Source organism: Phocoena sinus, chromosome 3 (genome assembly GCF_008692025.1).
Source record: "Phocoena sinus isolate mPhoSin1 chromosome 3, mPhoSin1.pri, whole genome shotgun sequence".
NCBI classification, from domain to species: domain Eukaryota; kingdom Metazoa; phylum Chordata; class Mammalia; order Artiodactyla; family Phocoenidae; genus Phocoena; species Phocoena sinus.
Genome location: NC_045765.1, coordinates 110,791,782 through 110,817,879, shown reverse-complemented (window position 1 = coordinate 110,817,879; position 26,098 = coordinate 110,791,782). Strand labels below are relative to the sequence as shown.

Here is a 26,098-nt window from a genome sequence, read left to right as displayed (position 1 = left end):
CCCTCACCACCATCTGTCCAGCGTCACCATCATGTGATAAAGGACTTTGAGAGTGCCCTCCACCCCGCCGGAGCGGGACTTCTGTGCTGCATGCAGCTTAACGCGGGAAGCACTGGCAGTGGTGGAAAAGGCAGGGAGTTTCATTCTTTTTTTTTTTTTTTTTTGCGGTACGCGGGCCTCTCCCGCTGCAGAGCACAGGCTCAGGACGCGCAGGCTCAGCGGCCATGGCTCACGGGCCCAGCCGCTCCGCGGCATGTGGGATATTCCCGGACCGGGGCACGAACCCGTGTCCCCTGCATCGGCAGGCGAACTCCCAACCACTGCGCCACCAGGGAAGCCCCGGGAGTTTCATTGTTTTGTCAGTCTGGTGGGAATGACCCTGGAGAGGCATACTGCAGACTGAGCCAATAAACATTGGTGGTTTCAGACCTTCAGTCTTAACAATCAGTGCCAACAAATCATCAGCACCAAAGAGGAAATCTTTTGGACTTCTTGTTTCTCTGTTTGCTTGTGGCTATTTTGGCTCCAATACAAACAGATGCTTCTAGCGATCGAGGTGTATGCGGACGTCTACCATAGGAAGTTGTTCTTAATATACAGACTGTGGTAGAACTGTGAGCCCTCATGATTTACTACTCACAAGTTTGTATATAAAGACCACATTTTGATAGCAAAAAATGTTAAATAAAACAAGTACGCTTTGTGAACATAAACAAAGGAAGGAAATTTAGCTGTCTCAGCTATACTTATATTTATATACATTTATTTTTAAAACAAACAGAAACATAAAATACCTAAACAATAAATAAGTCTAAGACTAAATGATGAAAGATGCTGTTATCTGAACTTAAGTTTTTTTCATTTTGAGAAATTAAACAAAGAGCAAAGCACAAAGAATAATATAACTAACACCCTGTGAGCTGTCACCCAGAATGAACAGATGTTAACATTTTGTCATATTTGCCTTTTTTTTTTTTTAAATAAGGGAAGTAGAACAATTAAGATGAAGTGACAGACTCCTTTTTCTCCATCCTCAATCCCAGTCCCTTCCCCCACTGCCCCAGAGGCTGCTGCTGTCACGACTTCAGTGCGTCCTTCAGCCATTTAAAAATACAGTAACACATATGTGTGTCAAGGGATAATACACAGTAGTTTTATACATTAGAAATGTACATGTATGTGTTATGCTATACATATTTTGCAGCTTGCTTTTTCATCCACTACTGTGTTTTTAAAGCTCAGTGATTATGCATGTATATATATATTCTTTATAACTATTTAGTATTTCACTACATAAGAATACCACATTTTATTTATGCATTCCCCTTTTAATGGGAATTTAGGTTACTTATTTATTTATTTTTGCTATGACAGTTGACCCTTGAACAACATGGGTTTTTTTTTTCTCAAATGATCCTACTTTTTTATTTATTTTTAACAGCTTTATTGGAGTATAATTGCTTTACAATGTTGTGTTAGTTTCTGTTGTATAACAAAGTGAATCAGCTATATGTATACATATATCTCAATATCTCCTCCCTCTTGCATCTCCCTCCCACACTCCCTACCCACCCCTCTAGGTGGTCAAAAAGCACGGAGCTGGTCTCCCTGTGCTATGCGGCTGCTTCCCACTAGCTATCAATTTTACATTTGGTAGTATATGTAAGTCCATGCCACTCTCTCACTTCATCCCAGCTCACCCTTAACCCTCCCCGTGTCCTCAAGTCCATTCTCTATGTCTGCGTCTTTATTACTGCCCCTAGGTTCTTCAGAACCTTTTTTTTTTTTTTTTTAGATTCCATATATATGTGTTGGCATACGGTATTTGCTTTTCTCTTTCTGACTTACTTCACTCTGAATGACAGACTCTAGGTCCATCCACCTCACTACAAATAACTCAATTTCGTTTCTTTTTATGGCTGAGTAATATTCCATTGTATATATGTACCACATCTTCTTTATCCATTCATCTGTCAATGGACACTTAGGTTGCTTCCATGTCCTGGCTATTGTAAATAGAGCTGCAATGAACATTGTGGTACATGACTATTTTTTGAATTATGGTTTTCTCTGGGTATATGCCCAGTAGTGGGATTGTTGGATTATATGGTAATTCTATTTTTATTTTTTTAAGGAACCTCCAAACTGTTCTTCATAGTGGCTGTATCAATTTACATTCCCACCAACAGAGCAAAAGGGTTCCCTTTTCTCCAAACCCTCTCCAGCGTTTATTGTTTGTAGATTTTTTGATGATGGCCATTCTGACTGGTGTGAGGTGATACCTCATTGTGGTTTTGACTTGCATTTCTCTAATGATTAGTGATGTTGCACATCCTTTCACATGTTTGTTGGCAATCTGTATATCTTCTTTGAAGAAATGTCTGTTTAGGTCTTCTGCCCATTTGTGGATTGGGTTGTTTGTTTTTTTGATATTGACCTGCATGGGCTGCTTGTATATTTTGGAGATAAATCTTTTGTCAGTTGCTTTGTTTGCAAATATTTTCTCCCATTCTGAGGGTTGTCTTTTCGTCTTGTTTATGGTTTCCTTTGCTGGGCAAAAGCTTTTAAATTTCATTAGGTCCCATTTGTTTATTTTTGTTTTATTTCCATTTCTCTAGGAGGTGGGTCAAAAAGGATCTTGCTGTGATTTATGTCACAGAGTGTTCTGCCTATGTTTTCCTCTAAGAGTTTGATAGTGTCTGGCCTTACATTTAGGTCTTTAATCCATTTTGAGTTTTTTTTTTTTTGGCAGTACGCGTGCCTCTCACTGTTGTGGCCTCCCGTTGCGAAGCACAGGCTCCGGACGCGCAGGCTCAGCGGCCATGGCTCACGGGCCCAGCCACTCCACGGCATGTGGGACCTTCCCAGACTGGGGCACAAACCCGTGTCCCCTGCATCGGCAGGCGGACTCTCAACCACTGCGCCACAAGGGAAGCCCTTGAGTTTATTTTTGTGTATGGTGCTAGGGAATGTTCTAATTTCATTCTTTTACATGGAGCTGTCCAGTTTTCTCAGCACCACTAATTGAAGAGGCTGTCTTTTCTCCATTGTATATTCTTGCCTCCTTTATCAAAGATAAGGTGACCATATGTGTGTGGGTTTATCTCTGGGCTTTCTATCCTGTTCCATTGATCTATATTTCTGGTTTTGTGCCAGTACTACACTGTCTTGATTACTGTAGCTTTGTAGTATAGTCTGAAGTCAGGGAGGCTGATTCCTCCAGCTCCATTTTTCTTTCTCAAGATTGCTTTGGCTATTTGGGGTCTTTTGTGTTTCCATACAAGTTGTAAAATTTTTGAACAACACGAGTTTGAAATGCATGGGTCCACTTGTACATGGATTGTTTTCAAGAGTAAATACTACAATACTACAGGATCCGAGGTTGCTTGAAACCATGGATGTGGAACTGTGGATATGGAGAAACTATGGGTACAGAGCATTGACTGTAAGTTATACACGGATTTCCAACTGCACAACTGCACAGAGGGCTGCTGTCCCTAACCCCCACATTGTTCAAGGGTCAACTGCATAAGCCATCCTACAGTGAACACTGGTCTTCAAGAGCCATCTCATCATTGTTGGCCTTTTGTATTTTCAATATACATTTTAGGATCAGCTTGTCAATTTCCCAGACAAGCTGCTGGGATATTGATTATAATGATACTGACTTCAGGGATCAATTTGGGGGTATTGATGCCTTAAAACATTGAGACTTATAGCTCACGGGTATGGTGGATCCTGACATTTATTTAGGTTTTAAAATTTTTCTCTTAATAACATTTTATGATTTTCTGTGTAGAGGTCTTACACATCCTTTGTTAACTCCCAGTTGGTTGATGTTTTTTGATACTAATATAAATTCTAAGATATATTTCACATTCTTAATGTTTGTTACTAGTATGTAAAAATACAATTGACTTTTTCACATACTGACCTTGTATCCAATGACTTTGCCAAATTCATTTGTTAATTCTAATCCTTTGTTTATGGATTCTTGGGATTTTCTACACATGATATGGTGTCATCCACAAATAACATTTGTTTCTCCCTGTATTATCTTTACATCTTTTACTTTCCTTTTCTTACCTTATGACACTGAACAAAATCTCCAGTATAATTTTTTTTATATATCTGAATCACTTTACCGCACACCAGAAACCAACACAACACTGCAAATCAACCACACTTCAGTTAAAAAAAAAGGATCTATGGCAAAGTAAAATAGGTGGTAAAATCCAGTATAATTTTGAATAAAAGTAGTGATAGTGCAAATTTCTGTCTCATTCCTGATTTCAGAGGAAAAGCTTTTAATAGTTCACTGTTAAGTATGATGTCAATATAAAATTTTTATAGATACACTTTATCAGATTAAAGAAGATCCTTTCTATTCCCAGTTTACTAAGAATTTGTATTTTATCATAAGTGATTTTTAAATTTTATCATATGCTTTTTCTGCATAAAATGAGAATATTATATAATTATTCTTTTCTATCCTTTAATGTAATGAATTACATTTATTGATTTTCAAATGCTAAACCAACCTTGCAGTTATGGGATAAACTGCTTTTAGTCATGATGTTTATCCTTTTTATATATTGCTGGATTCACATTTTGTTTATGACTGATTATATCTGCCAGCAAATATTCACATTTTGTTTAAGATTCTTGCACCTATGCTCAACACAGAAATTGCTCTAAAATTTTTCTTGTAATGTTCCTATCATGTTATTGAATCAAGGTTATATAGGTTTTATAAAAGGAATTGGGAAGTGTTCCCTGAAGAGTTTGTGTAAAATGAATGTTACTCCCTAAATATTTTGAAGAGTTCATTTGTGAAGTTATCTGGGCCTAGAGTTTTCTTTTGGGGAAGGTTTTAAATTATTGATTTTTTAACAGATATAGGGCCATTCAGATCTTCTATTTCTCCTTTTGTCAGTTTTGATAAAATGTATTTTATTGGGAATTTGTCTAGTTCATATAAACTTTTGGTTTTTAAATTCTCTTTCTAATGCCTGTAGCATCTCTAGTAATACCATCTTTTCATTCCTGATATTAGCAATTTCTCCTTTTCACTTTTTTCCCATGATAAATTTTGCTAAAGGTTAATTGATTTTATTAGTTTTTTCAAACAACCTGTTTTTGAGCTTTAGATCCTCACTGTAGTATGTTCTTCTATTTCATTAATCTCATCTCTTATCATTATCCTTTTCTTCCCTCTATTTTCTTTGGGCTTAATTTGCTGTTTCTTTTATAACTTCTTGAATAATTGATTTTCAGCATGTTTTTCATTTCTGATATATACATTTAATACTATACACTTTTATCCAAGCACCAATTTTTTTTATCATGCAAGTTTTAAATATGCATCTTCATTATTCAGATCAACACATTCTCTAATTTCCATTGTGATTTTCTTTTTGACTCATGGTTTATTTGAAAGTATTGCCTAATGCTTAAACATTTAAGAATTTCCTAGTTATCCTTTTGTTATTAATTTCCAGTTTAATTCCGTTATGGTTAGAAAATATATTTCTTGAGTTTTAAAAATAAACTTTTAAGTTTAGAATCATTTTAGATGTATAGTATATGATTTAAATCCTTTGAAAAGTGTTGATATTTGCTTCATGGCCCAGCACATGGTCAATTGTGTACTATTCCATTCTTACTTGAAAAAAACATGTATTCTCAAGTTGTTGGGTGCAATATCATAGTTTATTATCTATGCTGTTCAAATCTTTTATATCTGTACTGACTTTTTGGTTTCTTTGCTTGTTCTATCAGTTACTGACAGTTATGCTGAAAATCTTTCACAATAATTTAGAATTTGTTCATTTCTCCTTTTAGTTCTGTCATTTTTTGCTTCACACATTTTGAGACTGTATTATTAAATGCTTACAAATTTAGAAGTAAAATTCTGGTTGATCATCCCCCCCCTTTTAAAAATATATTTATTTATTTACTTATTTATTTGGCTGCACCGGGTCTTAGTTGTGGCACACGGGATCTTTGTTGCTGCGTGCAGGATCTTCCTTGTGGCGTGCGGGGTCTTTAGTTGCGCCATGCAGGATCTTTTAGTTGCAGCATGCAGGCTCTTAGCTGTGGCATGAGGGATCTAGTTCCCTGACCAGGGATTGAACCCGGACCCCCTGCATTGGGAGCATGGAGCCTTAACTGCTGGACCACCAGGGAAGTCCCTGATTGTTCTTTTTATAATTTTGAAAAATTCTTCTTTATCTCTAATAATGTTTTCTCTCTTTAAGTCTACTTTGATATATAGATACTGCAGTATTAGCTGTCATTGTTGTTGTTAGTCTTTGAATAGTATATCTTTTTCCATCTATCTTCTCAGTGTTAGGCTCATATGCAATACAAAGAAGTTAAAAGAGGGTATGTTAGGCAGGATAATGACCACTAAAGATGCCCATAGCCAAATACACCGGGAACCTGTGAATACGTCACCATACTTGGCAAAAGAAACTTTGCAGATAGGATTAAGTGTAAGAACCTTGAGATATGGAAATCATCCCAGATTATCTGGATGGGCCCATTCTAATCACATGAGTCCATAAAAGCAGGGACTATTTTCTGTCTATAGTCAGAGGGAATTTTGGCCAGAAGAAGAGTGAGAGAGATTGCTCAAAGGCAACATTGCTGCCTTTGAAGATGGAAAAGGGGGCTATAAGCTAAGGAATATGGACAGCCACCAGAAGTTGGAAAAAGCAAGGAAATGGATTTTATACTAGAGCCTCCAGAAGGGAACACAGCCTTGCTGATACATTGATCTTAGCCTTGTGAGACCTGTGTTGGACTTTTGACCTACAGAACTGAAAGATAATACATCTGTGTCATTTTAAGCCACCTAAGTTAGTGGTAATTTGTTACAGCAGCAATAGAAAACTAACACACAGGGGCTCTATTATTTGTAATCTTACAAATTAATTAGGAGGAAAGGAGATTATATATGAAATGGTTAAATAACAGCATGATACAGAATATGACTAAAACCAAACAGTAAATATTATAAAAAGGTCATGGTAGGAAGAAGTTGATGAAGGCTGAAGCACAGAGAAAAGATTGAGGAAGGAAGTGAGACTTCAGGTAAAGACTTGTAAGGTGCATCCCTTTGTTATCTACCACTCCTCCCCGTTTCTAGTGTAAAACAATATATAGGGTATGGCCTAAGTCGGATTCATCTCTATAACCCCAAAGCTTAGCCCAGTGCCTTGGCACATCAATGATAAGTGCTCAACAATGCTTTACTGAATCAACCAACGTCTAAAAATTGGATAAACTGGAGGTAGAAAAGGGAAGTTTAGATTGAAGAATGAGAAAAGCAGTCCCAATGATTAATGCATTTGAAGCACAGTGATGTAACTGCTGTTGGAAGTTTGGGTGAGACAGTTGGAAGATGGGGTGAAACAATGTCAAGGCACTAAATACAAGGTTGAGAAATTGCTGCTTTTCCACTTCATCAGTAGGAAGACACAAGAGGAATTTAAATATGTTTTTTAAAGACTGAACTATTTTTTCTAACAGATTTATAAAGATACAATTCACATATGATACAATTCACTGCTTTAGAGCATAAAATTAAGTGGTTTTTAGCATATTCATAGAGTTGTGCAATCATCACCACAATAAATTTTAGAACATTTTCTTAAAAGAAACCCTATACCATTAACAGTTATTCCCCATTTCATTCCACACCCTCCAGCCCTAGGCAACTGCTAATCTACTTTCTGTTTCTTTGGATTTACCTATTCTGGACCTTTCTTATAAATGAAATCATATAATATGTAGCTTCTTTCACTCAGCATGTTTTCAAGTTTCATCCATGTTGCAACATGTCTCAGTACTTCACTCTTTTTAATGGCTAATATTTCATTGTATAAATATGCTGCATTTTATTTATCTAGTCAGTGGTTGATGGGCATTTGGTATGTTTTCACTTCTTGGTTATTATGAATAATGCTATGAACACTGATGTACGTGTTTTTGTATGGATCCATGTTTTCATTTCTCTTGGATATAGACCAAGGAGTGGAGCTGCTGGGTCATATGGTAACTCTATGTTTAATCTTTAGAGGAACTGCAGACTGTTCCAAAGTGACTGAACCACGTTAGATCTCACCAGCAGAGTATTAGGGTGCCAATTTTTCCATATACTTGTCAACACTTATTATTGCCTGTCTTTTGATTATAGCCTATTGGGTGTTAAGTGATATCTCATTATGGTTTGGATTTGCATCTCCCTGATGACTAATGAAGCTGAGCATCTTTTCATGTGTTTATTGGCCATCTGTATATCCTCTTTGGGGAAATGTATATTCAGATCCTTTGCCCATTTTAATTTAGGTTATTTGTCTTTTTATTATTTAGTTGTAAGAGTTCTTTATATATTTCAGATACAAGTCCCTTATCAGATGCAAATATCTTCTCCCATTTTGTGGATTGTCTTTTCACTTTCTTGACAGTGTCCTTTGAAACGCAGAAGTTTTATTGCACTGCTTATGCTTTGGTGTCATATCTGAGAAACCACTGCTTCACCCAAGGTCATGAAGATTTACATCTATGTTCTCTTTTAAGAGTCTGTAGTTTTAGCACTTATGTTTATATCTTTGATTCATTTTGAATTATATTTATATGTGGTGAGAGGTAGGGGTTCAACTTCATTCTTTTGCATGTGGATATCCAGTTGTCCCAGTACCATTTGTTGAAGAGACTATTCTTAGCCTATTTAATTCTCTTGACATTCTTGTTGAAAATCAGTTGACCATAAGTGTAAGAGTTTATTTCTGGACTCTCAATTCTATTCCACTGATCTATATGTCTACGTTCTTAAGCCAGTACCTTGATTACTGTAATTTGTGTAGTAAGTTTTGAAATCAGAAAGTATGAGTCCTTCAATGTTTTGTTTGTTTGTTTGTTTTCTCCAAGATTACTTTGGTTATTCTGGGTCCCTTGAATTTTCTTATGAATTTGAGGATCAGTTTATCAATACCTGCAAAGAGCCAGCTGGGATTTTGTTAGGAAGTGTATTAAACCCATAAATCAATTTGGGGAGTACTGCCATCTTAATGGCATTAAGTCTTCTGGTCCATGAACATGGGATATCTTTCCATTTATTTAGGCCTTCTTTAAGTTCTTTGAACAGTGTTTTATAGTTTTCAGAATACAGCTTTTGTACTTCTTTTCTTAAATTTATTCCTAAGTATTTTATTCTTTTCAATGCTACTGCAAATGGGACTATTTTCTTAATTTCATGTTTCATGTTCATTGCACAGAAATACAGCTAATTGTTGTACATTGATCTCTTACTGTGCAAACTTGTGGAACCTGTTTATTCTATTATTCTAATAGTTTTTTAGTTGACTCCTTGGGATTTTTTATATACAAGCTCATGTCATCTACAAATATGGGTAGTATTACCTCTTCCATGTCAATTTGGATATCTTTTATTTCTTTTTCTTACCTAATTGCCCTGTTAGAATCCCCAATATAATGCTGAAACAAATAATGAAAACAGACATCCTTGTCTTATTCCTGATCTTAGGGTAAAGCATTCAGTCTTTCCCCATTCAGTATGATGCTAGCTGTAGGTTTTTTGTAGATGCCCTTTATCAAATTGAGTAAGTACCCTTTTGTTCTTAGTTTGAGCGTTTTTATCCAGAAGTATGACATTTTGCGAAAAGCTTTTTCTGCATCTATTGTGATTACTAAATATTTTTTGTCCTTTATTCTACTGATATGGTGCGTTACATTAATTGATTTTAGGTGTTAAACTAACCTTACATTCCTGGTATAAACTCACTTGGTCATAGTGTATAATCCTCTTATTTATTTATTTTTTTGCGGTACGCGGGCCTCTCACTGCTGTGGCCTCTCCCGTTGCGGAGCACAGGCTCCGGACGCACAGGCTCAGCGGCCATGGCTCACGGGCCCAGCTGCTCTGCGGCATGTGGGATCTTCCCGGACCAGGGCAAGAACCCACGTCCCCTGCATCGGCAGGTGGACTCTCAACCACTGCGCCACCAGGGAAGCCCCAATCCTCTTTATATAAATTCCATTTGCTAGTATTTTGTTGAGGATTTTTTGTATCTATATACATAAGAGAATTTGTTTAGAATTATTAAATTTGTGTTTTCACTATTAAATTGACAGTGTATTAGATACACTGTTGAGACAAGGGACATGAAGCAGAGATTTCTTAGAATGTTAATGACTTACAGAATTTTACTGACATAGTTGGACTAGATCCAGATTTAGAAAATATTTATTAACAACTATGTGATAAGAGAGCATTGTGTTCTTAAATTCTATGACATGAAGTGATGAGCAAAGACACATCTAAGGGAAGTTTTGAAGGTAAAACCTAAGATTTCTGGTGACTAAAGGTTATAAAGATAAAATTCCAAGGTTTCAAGTTCGGTGATTGAGAGGAATATTGTTGATATTGGCAGAATAGAGATGTTAGGGCAGGAATAGTGGTGATTATATGACCCTGGAGTTAGGGCATGCTGACTGTGAAGAACTTAATATGAACTCAAGAGAGAGATATCCACTACCCATGGAGCTAAAACACTGGACTCTACAGGAGAGACTGAAAGCACACACTGATTCAAGCACCATCCACAATACAGTGATCATGGAACCCTGGAAATGGATTAGCTGTCTGCAGAGTGAAGCAAGAGGAAAGCAGAAGCTCAGAGACAGAGACTAGTGCCAAAGGAAAACTGTCAGCAAAGGAGAAGAAAATAACATGAGGAAGAAAACCGGTTCAAAAGGACATCACGGAAGTCAAGAGAGCAGAAGATTTCGGACTGTGATTCAAAAGTACCAAATATTCCGTCCATCATCTTGATGGATGAGAAAAGGGCATAGAATTTGTTAACCTCTGGGCAGAAACAAGGGAGTTCAGACAGAAGCATAAACAAACGCATCTTTCTCTTTTCCTTCCGAGCTGAAAGCCACCTCTGAGATAGATAATAAAGCTTTCCGGTCAGACAGATATACTCAGTTATAAGATGGATTAGTCACGTGTATTGATTTTGGATGTAAAGAGGAGATCAGCAGAAAAATTTAGGGCAGATGAAGAAAATCATTATCTTACATAATATCTAGTAAACTTATAGAGCTCCTTATCTGAGCAAACTCTGGAAATCTAAAGGAGTTCAAGTTTCCAGAATGAGGTGGACCATCAGTTTCAGTGGAGAACTGTGTTTTCCAGAGCCAGAAGGACTTCCAGACACACCTTGGGAGTTGCCTTTAGATGGGATGGTGGGTTAATGGGTGAGGATCCAGGGTCCCATCTCCATTTCAATCAGCACAGTTTAACCCTTAAGGAAGAATCTGTAATATATATTTGCTAAATATATTGTACTTCTCTACACTTTTGATAAAAGGGTCTGTGGCTGAGATAATTTGAGAGGACACTAATTGGGAAGGGGACTGAGGGATGCCTGGGACACTTGTGATGGTCTGGTGTTCATGAAGGCAATCTTTGTCCTCTTGGCTATACAACAGGTCCTCCTGACTCTTGGGAAACTACCCTCTGATATAGTCTATGATTGTATTTTATAAAATACATTATTTTTTCTATGTAATTTATATGTTTACTGTTATATAAGTTGGAAAACACAATGTATGAACAGGAAAATTCAAGTTACCTGTAAATTTATTAGCTGCTGTTAACATTTTGGTGTATACCTTTGAGATTTTAAACTATATAAAGCTTAAATAAAATGTTAAGTCATGTTAGCTGACTTGCAAATAAGAAGAGGAAAGCTCATAGAAAACAAAGTTTCCATGGTTTAGAGAAAATTGGGCAGGGGGTCGAGGAGTCTCCAGCATCAGTGCAGGGCTGAGCAGGATTGTCTGGGTCTCTGCCTCTCTGTAACGTCCGAGTAGAATGGACTGGTTGTGGCTGGAGAACAGGGCCCATGAAGCGGTAATGTTGTGACCCCCCAAAGGAAAGCACTGCTGGGAATGGTAATGAGGGCAAAAGGAAAGGGCTGGGTGATTGAAGTGAGTCCCTTATATCCCTCTCCCAGAAGGCCACGGTGCAGAGCAGTACAGAGCACATATTCTGGGAACCAGATTGCTTGGGTTCGAATCTCTGCTCTATCACTCACTGGCTGTGTGACCTTAGGTGTCTCCTCATTTGTAAAACCAGGATAACCTAATTTATTTCACAGACTAGTTGTGTGGCCTAAATGTGATGACACATCGAAAATGTTTATTAGCAGTATGTCTAGCACATAGTAGGTGCACAATAAATGTTATTATTTCCAGCTGTGTGATCTTGGGCAACTTTCTTAACCTCCCATGCCTCAGTTTACTATCAATAAAATTAGAACAACAGCAAGTGAGACAAGGCATATACAAGTGCTTAGCATAGTATGTGGTATGTTTTCAACACTATCAACATTAAAGATAATAACAGCTAATACTTATAAGCACTTACTACATGCTGAAAAACACAAAACACTGTGCTAAGTGTTCTATGTATAGTAACTCATCAATTAACTCATTAATTCCCGCAGTAGCTCTATGAAATAGGTAATAATGTCTGGCAATAAAGGTCACTGAAAGCTAGCTATTATCAGTTTAAAATAGGTTTTTTCTTTTATATACTGTTCTTCTCAAGACTTTACAAAGAAGAGGAAAGTAGATAGAATTCATTATTACACCAGAAACAAACAAAAGATAAAACAAAACAAATCATTTCTCTGGTCTGGGTTTGGAGAGCACCTATTTGTTCCCCCATTCATGCTCTTCCAGAGTTTGAACAGGATTGGGGAGAAAAGGATTTATAGTGGAAGCATTAATTTGTCACTTTGAGGGTTTAGTTCCTTTTCTGCCCTGTTGTATGGCCTGTCATTCATTCCCACTGAGCTCCATTTGTTTTTGCTTTGTTTTATAATTCACAAAGATCCGTTTAAAATTTCATTCTACCTCTATGACCCATTTTATTCTTCATGCTAGCATCACGCCATCTTTGTACTTTGATGACAGTGCATATATACTTACCGCAGACTTAATCACTTGGGCTACTGGGGAAAATCCCCAGCTTTTCCAGGTATTTGGTTATCAAGGTGTTTTCTAAAATGCAATCCATTCAGGTATATTTTTAGTGAACAGGTTGGATTTAAGTTTAATTAGCAACAACTACCTTCAACTTTCATGCTTAAATGTTCTTGAAAGTAGCTTGTTTGTCAGTTTGTTACGTGAGTCAAACGTGTCTCTTAAAGTTTATTACACTAAGGTTTTATTTACACTAAACATTTGATTGGATTTCTTCAATCCAATAGAAGTTCAAGGGATCCCGAATTTGAGGTGAAGTTCAAATCACTAAGGTCCCAGCCAGTCCGAGCCCCACTGCCCACTGCCTGCACCTCCGCCCACATCATAGTGCATTCTGGCTACTTGCGGAGAGACACGCGGGGTGCACATGTGGATCAAATCTCCAGGCTGCTCACGGTTTTACGTGACCTGAAAGCTCAGGCCACGGCTGCCTCCCATCTCACTGTGTGGTAAGGACTTACATATCCAGATGCCAATGCGCTCATTATTGTCTTGAGTTTGTTTTTAAAAATCATTCTGGATCTAAAAGTAGAAGTTTTTCCTCTAAAAATAGTTCCTGAAAAACACTGGTTAGAACCGCCACACTCTGAGCTGACACTTTACTGACCCCCTTTCCTTAATTTTCAGAGATGAAAAAAAAGCCCCTAACAACCATAGGGACGGCCCTCCCAGCTCGAAAGCTGGGATCCACAGAGCTTTTAGGAACGCAGCAGCATTCCCTCGGCCATTACTCTCTAGTTCTGAAAAGGAACTCAGAGAAACCACTGTGCATTTCAGTGGCCTTTAGAATAATGTCTTTCTATTATCTTGTTAGATCATTTAACCACTCTGATTTCCTGTTTCCAAGTATGTCAAATGAGGATAAAAATAACGCCTACCTCCCGGGATGATTGTGAGGATGAAATGAGATCCTGTCGACGGTGAGTTTAAGTAGAAAAATCCTGGTTACAGGTCTTGAATTCCCACAGCAATTGCCACAGGACTGGGCACACAGACAAAACCTACTGACCAACTCAAAAAAAATCATTTCAAGTCAAGTTGAACCTGTGGCCTTGGATTGACAGCCATCAGAATCAAGGTGTGATCAACTACCCAACCCTGTAATTACTGAGAGATTTGAACCAGCTGGAACAAGGTATTATTAGAAAATTATAGGCAGAAGCGGATGGGGAAATTAGTCAAAGGTGTTAGTCAAAGGGTACAAAGTGTCAGTTATGCAAGACAAGTCCTAGAGATCTACTGTACAGCATGATGTATACAGTTAACAATACTGTGTTGTGTACTTACAAATTTGCTAAGAGGGTAGATCTTATTTTAAGCATTCTTATCTCATACACACACATACACACACACGATGATAATAAATAAAGGAGGTGGGAGGAAACATTTGGAGGTGATGGATATGTTTACGGCATAGATTGTGGTACTGGTTTCATGAATGTATACTTATTTCGAAACCCAAGTTGTATACATTCAATGTGTACAGCTTTTTGTATGTCGATCATACCTTAATAAAGTGGTTTCAAAGTGAATGAATGAATGAAGAAAGAAAAGAATTTTATATGAAAAAAATGTTTTGATACCACCTAAATTTTATAGGCTAAACCAGAGGTCTGTCCAAAATTGTGGAGAGTGAAATAGAACAGGGATTCCCAATTCTGGTTCTACATTGGGATCACCTGACCCCCGTAGTCATCTTAGTACTGAACTCTGCTCCCTGAGCCCCATGCAGCTCAGCCCTGGTCTCTTGCCTGGCCCAAAGTGCCAACATGGACTGCCCAGTCTTCAACGATGTGAAATCACCATCGTCAGCAAGCAGCATCTATTACGCTTGCCATGGTCTTACATAGTTCTTCCCTCCAAACAAACTCTGTGGAGCTGCCCATCATATAAAAGAGCTAAAAGCAGAGCTGTCCAGTCTCCACCTGGCTTCACTGTCAGCAGGCCCCAGAGGACCCCATGGGTGCCGCAGACCCCAGGGTAAAAGGCAGCGGCCCAGAGCACTCTGCCGGTCTATGGCCATACCACCCAGAATGTGCCTGATCTTGTCAGAGCACTCTACTGGATGCACCCACGTGGGCACAGGTGCTGCAGGTGAGGGACTGGGGGCCTGGGGAGCATGTTGGCACTGGTGGATGGTGGCGTTGTTTAGTGAGTCTGGGTTACAGCGGCCCACGTGCCCTCTGCCTTTCTGGGCCATCTCCACCCCTCGGGGCCTGTGTGGCCCTGCTGGTGTGTACCCGGAGAAGGGAAAAATAGGGAGGCCTGACCACCATTAAAAATTCCTCACCAGGGCTTCCCTGGTGGCGCAGTGGTTGGGGGTCCGCCTGCCGATGCGGGGGACGCAGGTTCGTGCCCCGGTCCTGGAGGATCCCACATGCCGCGGAGTGGCTGCTGGACCCGTGAGCCATGGCCGCTGGGCCTGCGCGTCCGGAGCCTGTGCTCCGCGGCCAAAGAGGCCGCGGCAGTGAGAGGCCCGCGTACCAGAAAAAAAAAAAAAAAAAAAATCCTCACCAAACTCATCCTGCCTCTTATCTCTGGACTTAACCCTGATTGCTGCAAGTTTATTGTTACACCACACGACTCGTTTAGAATCTCGTCTCTCCTTGGTGAAATCCTTACAACAGGAAACAGGAGTGTTGGGGAAAATATGCCAGACATAAAGCTAATCGGAAAAAGGTGAAGAGGAATATAACGGACGTTATTTATAACCTACAAGGGAAAAATCAAAATGCTCATAATTTTTATGTATGTACTCCACATGACAGATTTCAAATGAATCTAAGTTTATGATTTTGGGTTTACAAAGTCAGTTTCTCCAACACCTACGCATTTAGTCCATATTTGATATTTTAAAAGTCCTAGTGAAAAAAAGAGCTTTGATGTGGCGTGCTCAGCCTAGACAGAGTTCAAATGTTAATCATTATTGAATTGTGCTTAGTAAGTATTCAGAGAATGTGCCTGTGTTACAGGGAACTTCAACAGTTGGTCCATGTCTGACATTAACCAAGAGTGTCAATTGAGCAATGTAAACCAAAGCCACAGAACAGCACCATTCGGGGAATCCTCAAGTCACAACTGTCCTAGTAAATTAAGCAATTTGTACGGCAAATGGATTGATGAGAGATCTTCTCATACTTTGGTTCAAATGGATCTTGAATAAGTATCCTATTTTACATTAATCACTCATTTGCCTATTAAACAAATATTTCTTTGTCGATCACTCTAGGTGCTAGATACTAAATCTTCAGCATGTAAAAACTGGGGTCCAGCAGGTAATAATAAAAGAATTTTGTTAAAACAGCAGAAATTCTAAACTAGTGCAATGAACGTGTGTTGACGGACTGAATAAAATGTGCAAAGTGCTGGGTGATTCCAAAGGAGATGCTTAGCTGCCTGGGAGGATCCAGAAAGGTGGTGCTCTCTGAGCTGGGCCCTAAAGGACAGGATGACGTGACAGTAAAGAAAAGGTGACAAAGATGATTCAGGGACGGGGAGTGTCTTCTTGAAATTTTCTTCTCCCTATGGTGAGTCCCTACGCACTCATCAGGGTGCGAGAAACTGCTCCATCAGAGTTAGTTATTATGCCTACCTGATATCATTTTTCAGCTTCTTTTGCTTCTTCTTTGTCTGTTCGTGGAGGATGGAACCCTGGGGAGAACCACCATTTGAAAGGCAAAGCAGAAAGGGAAGGAGCCTCCAAAAGACGGAGGAGGAGTTGGACTAGAAGAACGCCTCAGACGCCAGGGGAAATATTCCATGGGGAAAACGGTTCGTGTCAAAGAGAAGGAAAGTGTGAGAAAGCAGGGAAGATAGCCTGAATTTGGCAAATAGGATGTCACTGATGGCTGTGGAGATGGACTTTCACTGGGCTTAGAACATATACTGCCCGTAAGAAACATGAACGAGGGGTCCAGTGAGCTTGTAATAACAAAGATAAGACACAGAAGAGTGTGTGTTTTCTCTAATCAGCCTCCAAAGAATGTGACAATGGACAATCATTTCCAGTTCTGGCATCATTGTTCACATGCCAGCCACCGTCTCCATTCTGATCCTGCCCCACAATGGGCTAATCTATGCAGAACTATGTCTATCCACTGAATTCACATTTTTAGTCTGTCTCTCTCTAAGTACAAGTTTGTCAAGTAATTGGTAGAGTCTGTCAGCAAATAGCTATAAATAGGCACCATGTATATATAAAAAAAAGGGAAACTAACCAAAAATATTCATCTTCAGCCTGTGATTAAGATGATGAGCATGAACGAGGCCGAGTCATCTGTTCCCTGGCTAGGGATGAAAGAGGAAAGACTCCCCTGCCCCCAACATGGCATCTAGTGAAATCCCAGCCACAAAGCCTCACGGTCCAAGATGCCTTACTGAAGGCCATGTCTAGGCTCTGAGCACATTTTTGGATAAGGATGAAATAATGCTAATTTAATCCTTCATTTGGAAAGGGGGCCCTGCCCATGGGATCCGCCCATGATGGCTGTCAGGTGGGCCTGGCTGCTCTTGGGCATCTGGTGATGCCGCCCCTCCTGACCCCGGGAGCTCAAACTGGGGCAGCAGGGGCAACAATTACAGTGCAGAAAACTGAAGCTGGTTGGCACTGCTCTGAGGACAGCCCTTCCCAGCATTGCTATTCCACGGCCCAAACTCCAGCATGTTACACAAACCCTATAATCACCGAAATGAGGACCACTAGGTGCTGCTTGCCAAAGGTAAAAAAGCAAACATTTGCGCCAACTCTTTCTAGACTACCCGAGTCGTTGGCAGCAGCCCAGTTGAAACGAAGGATGTTTTATATTTTGAGACTATCAGATTCTCACAGGGACCAGGATTCAGAGCACACTCCGCCTTTCCATGGAAGACTGGAAATGCATCGGAGACAGTAAGCAAAGATGGTGTCTTTGCTCTCCAACCGAGTTAGAGAGAATGAAATGGTCAAGAGATGCCAATAGCTCTTTAGATCAACTTGAAAAGGTTCGGTTCCAGAGAGCACCTGCCTTAAAGATTCATGAATCTGCAAATGCTGATTTGATTATGGAGTCCACCAGACAGATATCCTGAGATTCCTGAAGCCTCAGTCCTCTCTCTGAAAACCCCGTATTAACTGTCACATCCATAATCCTGAAAGTGCTTCCTGAAGAATGCTGGCTGTTAGGCACCTCACACAATTCATGAAATGACTCACAGAAGGCGCAGAGTGTGACTCAGGGGTGGCTGTCCCAGTCTGGACAGACGTTCTCTTCCTAGTAGTCAGGATGCCTTTTTGAGGCCCAAAGCAGGTAGGAGGGACTCCATTCTAAATGTCACTCCCTGGGCTTCCCTGGTGGTGCAGTGGTTGAGAGTCCGCCAGCTGATGCAGGGGACATGGGTTTGTGCCCTGGTCCGGGAGGATCCCACATGCCGCGGAGCGGCTAGGCCCGTGAGCCATGGCCACTGAGCCTGCGCGTCCGGAGCCTGTGGTCCACAACAGGAGAGGCCACAACAGTGAGAGGCCCGCGGACCACAAAAAAAAAAAAAAAAAAAAGTCACTCCCCACTTCTTCTCTTTCCCCTGACACTAGTGTCAGCCTCGTCACGTTAAGGGAGGATGTGAACAGCAAAGCCCTGTTTCTCAGGCCTGCATACGGGAAACCATTTAAGATGGGGAAAAAAACCCCAAGATAGTACTGAATTTCCCATCTGACTCAAATAAGACTGTTGAGAAGCAGGCAGATTTAGAAATGGAACGGAGGGTCCAGCTATCCTATCAGGGGCTCATCTAACTAGAGGATGGCGCCTTACAATGGTTTAGGTGATCAAAACCCCACAGAGCCAGGGAGATTCTGCAAATATGGTCCTTTGGTCTGATGCTGTCTTCTGGTCCTTGTACAGTTTTTCACGTGAAAAATCTTGATAACATGGAAAATCTAAAAGACAGACCTCCAGGGCAATACCGCTATTCTCTGCAACCTCTTTCTTGGGGGAAAGGAGTATTGTAAATAGGGAAATGGGAATATTTGTAACAACCCTTCATGACAAACCCAGAGTTGGCCTCCTGAATGGGCAGAAGAAACAAAGTAGGAAGTTGACTACAGATGGCTAGGGACTCACTGGCAGGCATGGCTCCCCATCAAATATTTTGCCCAAAGATCACCCTTTGGGGCTGGAATTCCCAGAAGAAGCATTCCACCTTAACTAGCTAAGGCTTTACATTTTAGAAGAGATCATATATTCAAACAACAGCAACAATGACCACAACCACAAGAAATCAAAAAGAATGTTCTGGGCATCTGCTATGTTGAAGGAACTATGTGTCACAGGAATTATAGAAAAGCATTAATTACTTATTTCTTTTTTTGAGGAGGTACTGTTTTAGAAATTGAGAAAAGTAGCTCTACTTCAGAAGTTTAGAATGAATTGGAAGGATAAATGTCAATAAAAGGTGAAACATGATAAATGCCAAAGGAATGGTAAGCTATAATATAAATAGGCATTAATTAAGCACCTAGTATTTGCAATCCATTGAGCAAAGGACTTTGGGGAGTGTAACAGGACTCCAAAGACAGAAAGCTTATTTGCTAGTTGGTGGGGTAAAGAAAGGCTTCCCAGAGAAGGTGAGACTTGGGCATGAGCGCTAGCCCTGAATAATCGGTAGGATTTGGAGAGATGGGTAGGCAGGAAGAGGATGTCCCAGGCAGAGGGGAGCAGTATGAGATGGGAATTCACCAAGTCTGTTTGACTCTGGAGAATAGCTCTGATTCTCATAAAGCCCTCACTGGTAGTGATTCATGATTCACTTTAACTTGGTTATTGCATTTGCCTCTGACATAGGCTTGTGACCTTCAAGTCATAGGACCTCAGTATCTATGAAATTGTCTGTCCTGCCTGAGGGCATAGAGAGAGAGAATCAAATAAACACTAAGCATTTGGAAAAATATATATATATATTTTTTGGATAATAGTTGGACACCCTGGCTGGCTGGAGGGGGTCTGGGATAAGAACAGTTTGTAAAGGATAGGTTGACTGGGTTGCCCCAAACTATAGAAGTTAGATCTTTTTGCAGTAGGTAACTGGTAGCCAGTAACATAATTCTGAGCAGGCATGAAAGGCACATTTTAGAAAGACTCATTTCCACGTTCACTATGACCTGATTATTAAGCTTCCCAGATGACTTGATACTGCAAAAGCATCGCAGCCAGGAATAACAGGGAAGCGGTAGTCCACACTGCAGATGTGTAAATTAGCATTCCATAGCAGAGCCGGAAGAACCCAATCAAACAGCCTCGCTGGGAGAGTACTGAAACAGTCCAGGCCTGGGAGGCAGAAGGGAAGTCTGTAGACAGTAGAGCGGGAAAGAAAGGACTATGAGGTCTGGAACAGCATCACTGAAAGAAGAAGCAAACACCGTGGGGGAGAGGGTGCTTTTTGAGGGGGTGATGAATTAGGTTTAGACACGTTGTATGACATAAGCAAGCAGACACGTAGGTTTAGACGTGATGACAGATGTACCGCAGGTACTCCAGGAATAGAGCCTCAATCCTGCAACGTGGCCCACGGGGCCTGCTCGATCTGCTATGCCTCCTTCTGGGGATCACAATCCCACCAGTTTCCTGGCCTCCTTGTAGCTAGCTCTGTGCCAGTGGAATGCGGACGGGGTGGGAGCACAACTCCCAGGCAGGCCTGGGTCCAGAAAAACCTCTTGTGCACAACTCTCCGTGCAGACAAGCATGCCGGCCTTGGCCGCTCATTAAAAATGTCAGAGCCGGGGCTCCCCTGAGCCGCAGCTGTTGAGAGTCCGCCTGCCGATGCAGGGGACACGGGTTCGTGCCCCGGTCCGGGAAGATCCCACATGCCGCGGAGCGGCTGGGCCCGTGAGCCATGGCCGCTGAGCCTGAGCGTCCGGAGCCTGTTGCTCCGCAACGGGAGAGGCCACAACGGTGAGAGGCCCAAGTACCACAAAAAAAAAAAATGTCAGAGCCAAAGATAGAAGGAGCTGTGGTCCTTGAAACACTGCTGGGAAGAGAGCTGTCTACTTATTAGGAACACTCACCTTGTACTCTACACGAATGAGAAATGTCTGGATTATCAGAGAGTTTTGGTTTGTGCCAGATGCCAGCATTATCTTAGTGAATCCATCCCTCCTCTGGTCTTATCCACTCCCCCTGTCAGTATGTTCCAACCACACTGGTTTCTTTCAGTTCTTTGGACACACTGAGCTCTGTTCCTCTGAACGGCCCTTCCCTGCTGCAGGCGTCTTTGCACCTGTTCCTCCCTCTCTCTAGAAAGAGAACAACTCTTTCTTTTTTTTCTACAACTCTTTGCCTGGTTAACTCCCTTTCAAGGTCTCAGATCAAATAATACTTTCTCAGAGTAGGCTTTTTTGACCTCTGAAATGAAATGAGGTCAACCCCTGTTCATCTTTTGTAACCCACATTACAATCTGTAATTATCTATTTCTTTGTTTCTATGTCTCTCTCTACAAGTATAAGATCCGAAACAGGAAGGCACCGTGACTATTTTGTTCGGCAGTGTACTGTACACTAGCGCTGTGAGCTGATAAACATTACTGATTAAGTGACTGAGCTGGAGCTCCCGGGGATGGTTAGACTTGAGAGGGAGCTAAGTAGGGACAGATGGACAGACAGCAGCGGCTGAGATCCGACTGTGGGAAATACACATGCAGGGGTAGCATCTGTATCTCAATCTCACACCCCCAAAAGAATAAGGTGTAGAGAAAAGACACTGGAATAATTAAGGAGATAATTACTATAGAATGCAGAATGTTAGAGCTCCCGCGGGGCCTTAGACATCATGTAGCCTGAGCTCCGCTTGCAGAGATGAGGGCGAGGAAGCTAAGCTCCCTGACCCGGCTAGTTGGTGTCCGAGGAGGGAGTTGTGGTCAGGTAGCCAGCTCTGCATTAGGCCAAACTGAAAACGTTTGGTCTCTTCTGTTTGCATTGATAGCTGAGAGGGAATCTGTGGCCAGGATGAACCTGTGGTCCTACCTCTCGATCTAAGGGTGTCTCCTGAGGTTCTTGTGATGGATTTCAATGAACTGGTATCTCCAGGATCTTTTCTCCTGAATGGTCGAAGAGAAGGAGCATGAGGAGGACACATCTACGTCCTTATCTGGTTGTGTTTGCTCTCCTGAGAGTGAAACAAGTACTTACCCGGATGAGATAAAGAGCTTGCCTTGGAGGGATAAAGAGCAGGCACCCTGGGACCTGGAAAGCAGCATTTCCCCCTCCCCGTGCGACTCCTCTGCTCTCAAGGAGAGCGTTTTCACTCACCTGTGGCAGCTGGAGCTCCAGCCCTGAAACTGACACTTCACTATCCTGTATTTCCCTCTGCGCTGGGGACACTTCTTGCGTTAATACGATTGAACCGGCTTGTCAGTCCTCTGGTATGCTTTGAACACTCGAGGGAAAGCTGGCAGCTTACTGGGGCTTTTCCAAAAGAAATATTTGCTACTAAAAAGTAATTTCCACACACATCCCTGCCTCCCTTGATCAGGAGATAATTACTGGGCTGTTCAAGCTGCTGAAGCTGGGACCTGGCACAGCAAAGCATGAGCTGCTGCTACGGGTGCCAAAGGGGGAGAGGAAGCCCCCGGATCTGCACCACCCCAGGCCTGCTCCACTCGTGCAAGCTTCCGTGAAGTCAGGGCATCCAAGTTCCCACAGAAACAGTGCTGGTCTCCTTGGCTGGAGGGCTTGGATGCTTTCCTATTTTATCCAGCCTGAGTCCTTTTCAGAGGTTCAAACGAGCAAGCTCTATGAAGACTGGGATTCTTCCTCCATGAAACACTGTAATTTATTCATATTTCAACGAACATTTATTGAGCATTTACTCTAAACCTGGTGCCATACCAGGAACTGGTTTTATTCCATTCAGTGATTATTTATTGAGTATCCAACTAGGTGCAGGGAGCTATGCTCTAATGCTATTCCCTGCAGGCCAGGAGCTCTATGTCTAGCAAAAGGCCTGTTGCTTGTTTCAGTGGCCTTACCCCACACTTGAAGGAGGCCGGCAGAATCAGACAGGCCGCCTGGCAGTCCTGGTGAGTCAAGGGTACAAGCAGAGTGCCCGAATGGCTCTAAGACTCTTTAGCCATTAATGTTTTGAGAATAGAAAAGAAAAGCCCCTCAGTTTCAAGGAGCTCACCTAAGATATATGCAGAGCTAGACTCCTGCCAAAAGAAACAGAAACACCAGGGGAGAGATTCTCTCTCAGGATTAGTCAGTGCTCAAGCAGATGTAACCAAACTGCGAAATGGAAAGAAAAAGAGTGTTTCACCCAAGCTCTGGTGAATGTTTTTCGAAACGACTTCACTCTTCTCCACGCCCGGCCACCTCCTCCAAACCCACCTGCCACTGAGGTTAGAGAATTTGGTTGATGTAATCACATAAGCTTCTCCAGAGGAAAAAGGGAGAGGGTAAGTTAGAGAGGAGAGGATGGTTGGAAACTGCCTGATTTCACGTGATACAGAAGAAACAGAAGCCGTGGAACTATTCTGACTTCACAAGCAGTGAAGGGTGCGACAGCCACTGGGAGGACAAGGGCAACAGTTCACAGGGAACAGGGGAAATCTCTTGCCGGGGCAGATAATTAATACACTAAAACACAACCAAAGGCAGAAATGGAAGCTGTAATTACCCAAGTGCTTTCAGAGTGGGCCCTGGAGAGGAGATAAAGTGGGCGGTCCCTACTCTCACAGCTGCTGATGGCCCAGTGGGGATGGCCCGTCTGTCCCCATGGGGTTGGCTACAGTTGTCGGCCTATCTCCCACCTGCCCGCTCACTCACAAGGCTCCCTGCTCATGGGCAGCAGTCCCCACAGCTGTGCACTCGTGGGGCATCAGGACAATGTGGCCAGGTGTTCCTGTGTCCTCAGAGGTCCCTGTCAAGTCTCATAAAATCAAGACCATTTGAGGGCAGGGACTAGACCTTTAAGTTCTTTTCAAATTACTAGGACTTAGCTCAGTAAGAGCCCCATAAATATTTGCTGAGTGACTGATCCTTCCCTGCAACATTCCTGTATCTCCTGGCCAGGGACCACTGGTAGGGTCTCAGCATCGGCTGCCAGGGTTTTGTGAGAACAACACACAGACACGGTTTCTTAGAAACGGGAAGTTCCTCACCGATTTACTCAAAGGGATGCATGCTGGTGAGTGAAACCCCAACTAAATTATACATCACATTTCAAAGGGACAGTTGAAAACACCAAAGCTTTTTCCTAAAGATCGCCGGATCGTGTAACCAAAGCATCAGATTGAATCCTAGAGTCATATCAGGTTTACCTGTACGCCGATTTACTTTCTGTATTTGCTCCTTATCTGTGGTGGGAATCTGACATTTCAGCTACACGTCAGAGCAGAATTAAGCCAGTGAAGCCCATAGGCAGCTACCCTTCCACTGTTAGAACCTACACTTTTATACCGGATACGTGATTTTATACCGGTTACGTGATGAAGATTTAATAAGACTAGAAGGAGAACAAAATGAAGCGATTAGGAAGAAATACGTCCTTTTGTTTCCATTCATTAATTTTATTTCTAATTATTTTCCTTCTATCCATCTTCCACTGCAGAAGGAACAGGCAAATGCAAACTTGTCTTCTCTTTTCCATGGCAGTAAGAACTATTTCTGAGAAAGCAAAACTCTCTTTCTGACCTTGACCAGAAAAGCAAACAGGAAAGAGAGGGTATGATAATAAGTGAGGATAAATATATGCTCAACACTGCTTTGTCCTCTGATCAGGAAAACGGTGGGGTGAGCTGGCATGTCCACTGGAAGCAAATTTCCAAGTTTTGTTTATCACTGCCAGAGCCGGCTCCGAGGCTCTGGTATATGCCCACACCCAGAAAGGATGCCCGAGGCACTCCCGCAAGGAATACATCAAGGAACAGTCCCTTCAGGCTGTTCAAAGGGCAGCACCGGAAAGGCAGGAAGAGCCTGTACTCGGGCAATAACTGAACCTCAAATCCAGCTCTGACCCCTTCCAGCTGTGCAGCATATGGGCAAATGACTTAACTCTTCTAAGGTTTACTTCTCTATAAAATAGGAATAACACCACCACCTGTCTTCTTGGGGTTTCTGTGAGGATTCAAGGGGCCAATGGATGCAAAGTGCTGAGCCAGTGCATGGCACCAAATAGAGGGAAAATATGGTGGCCTTCATTGTGATCGTTGTTATTATTATAAAATCTACTCTGGCCCCATCCTCCTTTCTACCACCCTCTGTGTAACTTAGGAACTTAAAGCAGACAACAACAGCAGCAACAAAACTAACCACCACTCAGAGGAAATGAAAAACAATAACAGAGTCACAGCGCCCCCGGACACGCATAACAATTTGATACCTGAAGGATGCCACGAGGATGTCTATAGGAAAGATCTTGATGGACCAACTTCTGCATGCAACGCACAGCATCAGGCACCATCACAGAAATAATCACACCTTTCCTACTAACAGTTAACGTTTATTGTGATGGCTCCCTGCAGAACTTACAGGAAACAAAACATGCTATCTGGATTGGCCCTTCTGGACATGTTATGGTTTCGATGCTTTCGATCTCAATTATCCACGCAATTGGATTTTTAAAAATGTGTTTGTGGGTCTGTGCAGCCCCATCATTCTGTTGCCTCCTATTAAGTTCCCAGTCAGAGATGCCTTCTCACCCTCTCTTTGCAAAGGGCCCCAAGCACAGTTCTTTACATTTACCCAGATCGCATTCCAGCCTGCTAGATTTGTCTCATTATTCTCGACTCTCGGCTCCTCCTGGATCCCAACTTGGCTGTCCACCGTACTCATTCTCAACCACAGCTCTCATGGCATCTGGAATGTGAATATGGCTCTGGCAGCTTCCTCCAAGTCACACCACTAGAAAGTGGAACATGGACAGGAAGCTAGACAAGATATTAACTCAAACGGGGACATCCCCCCAAACTCTTAAGTCTTACATGGTTCCATTTAAGACTCCACAAGCTGGTGCACATTTGCCATGCTTACTCCTCCACTCCTTCTCACCC

At 41.7% G+C, this 26,098-nt stretch overlaps 1 protein-coding gene across 2 annotated transcripts in view; it reads right to left on the bottom strand.

The window, feature by feature from the left end:
• ARSB (arylsulfatase B) overlaps positions 1-26,098 on the bottom strand; it is a 175,604-nt gene that overhangs the window by 5,190 nt on the left and 144,316 nt on the right. The window contains exon 7 of one of the 2 annotated variants that reach the window (XM_032626198.1): positions 25,553-25,949. The exons of the other annotated variant lie outside the window; for it this stretch is intronic. Within the exon in view, the coding sequence (XP_032482089.1) occupies positions 25,942-25,949 (8 nt within the window). The 3' untranslated portion in view covers positions 25,553-25,941. Of the gene's footprint in view, positions 1-25,552; positions 25,950-26,098 lie in introns of those variants that run through there. 2 annotated transcript variants of the gene reach the window in all.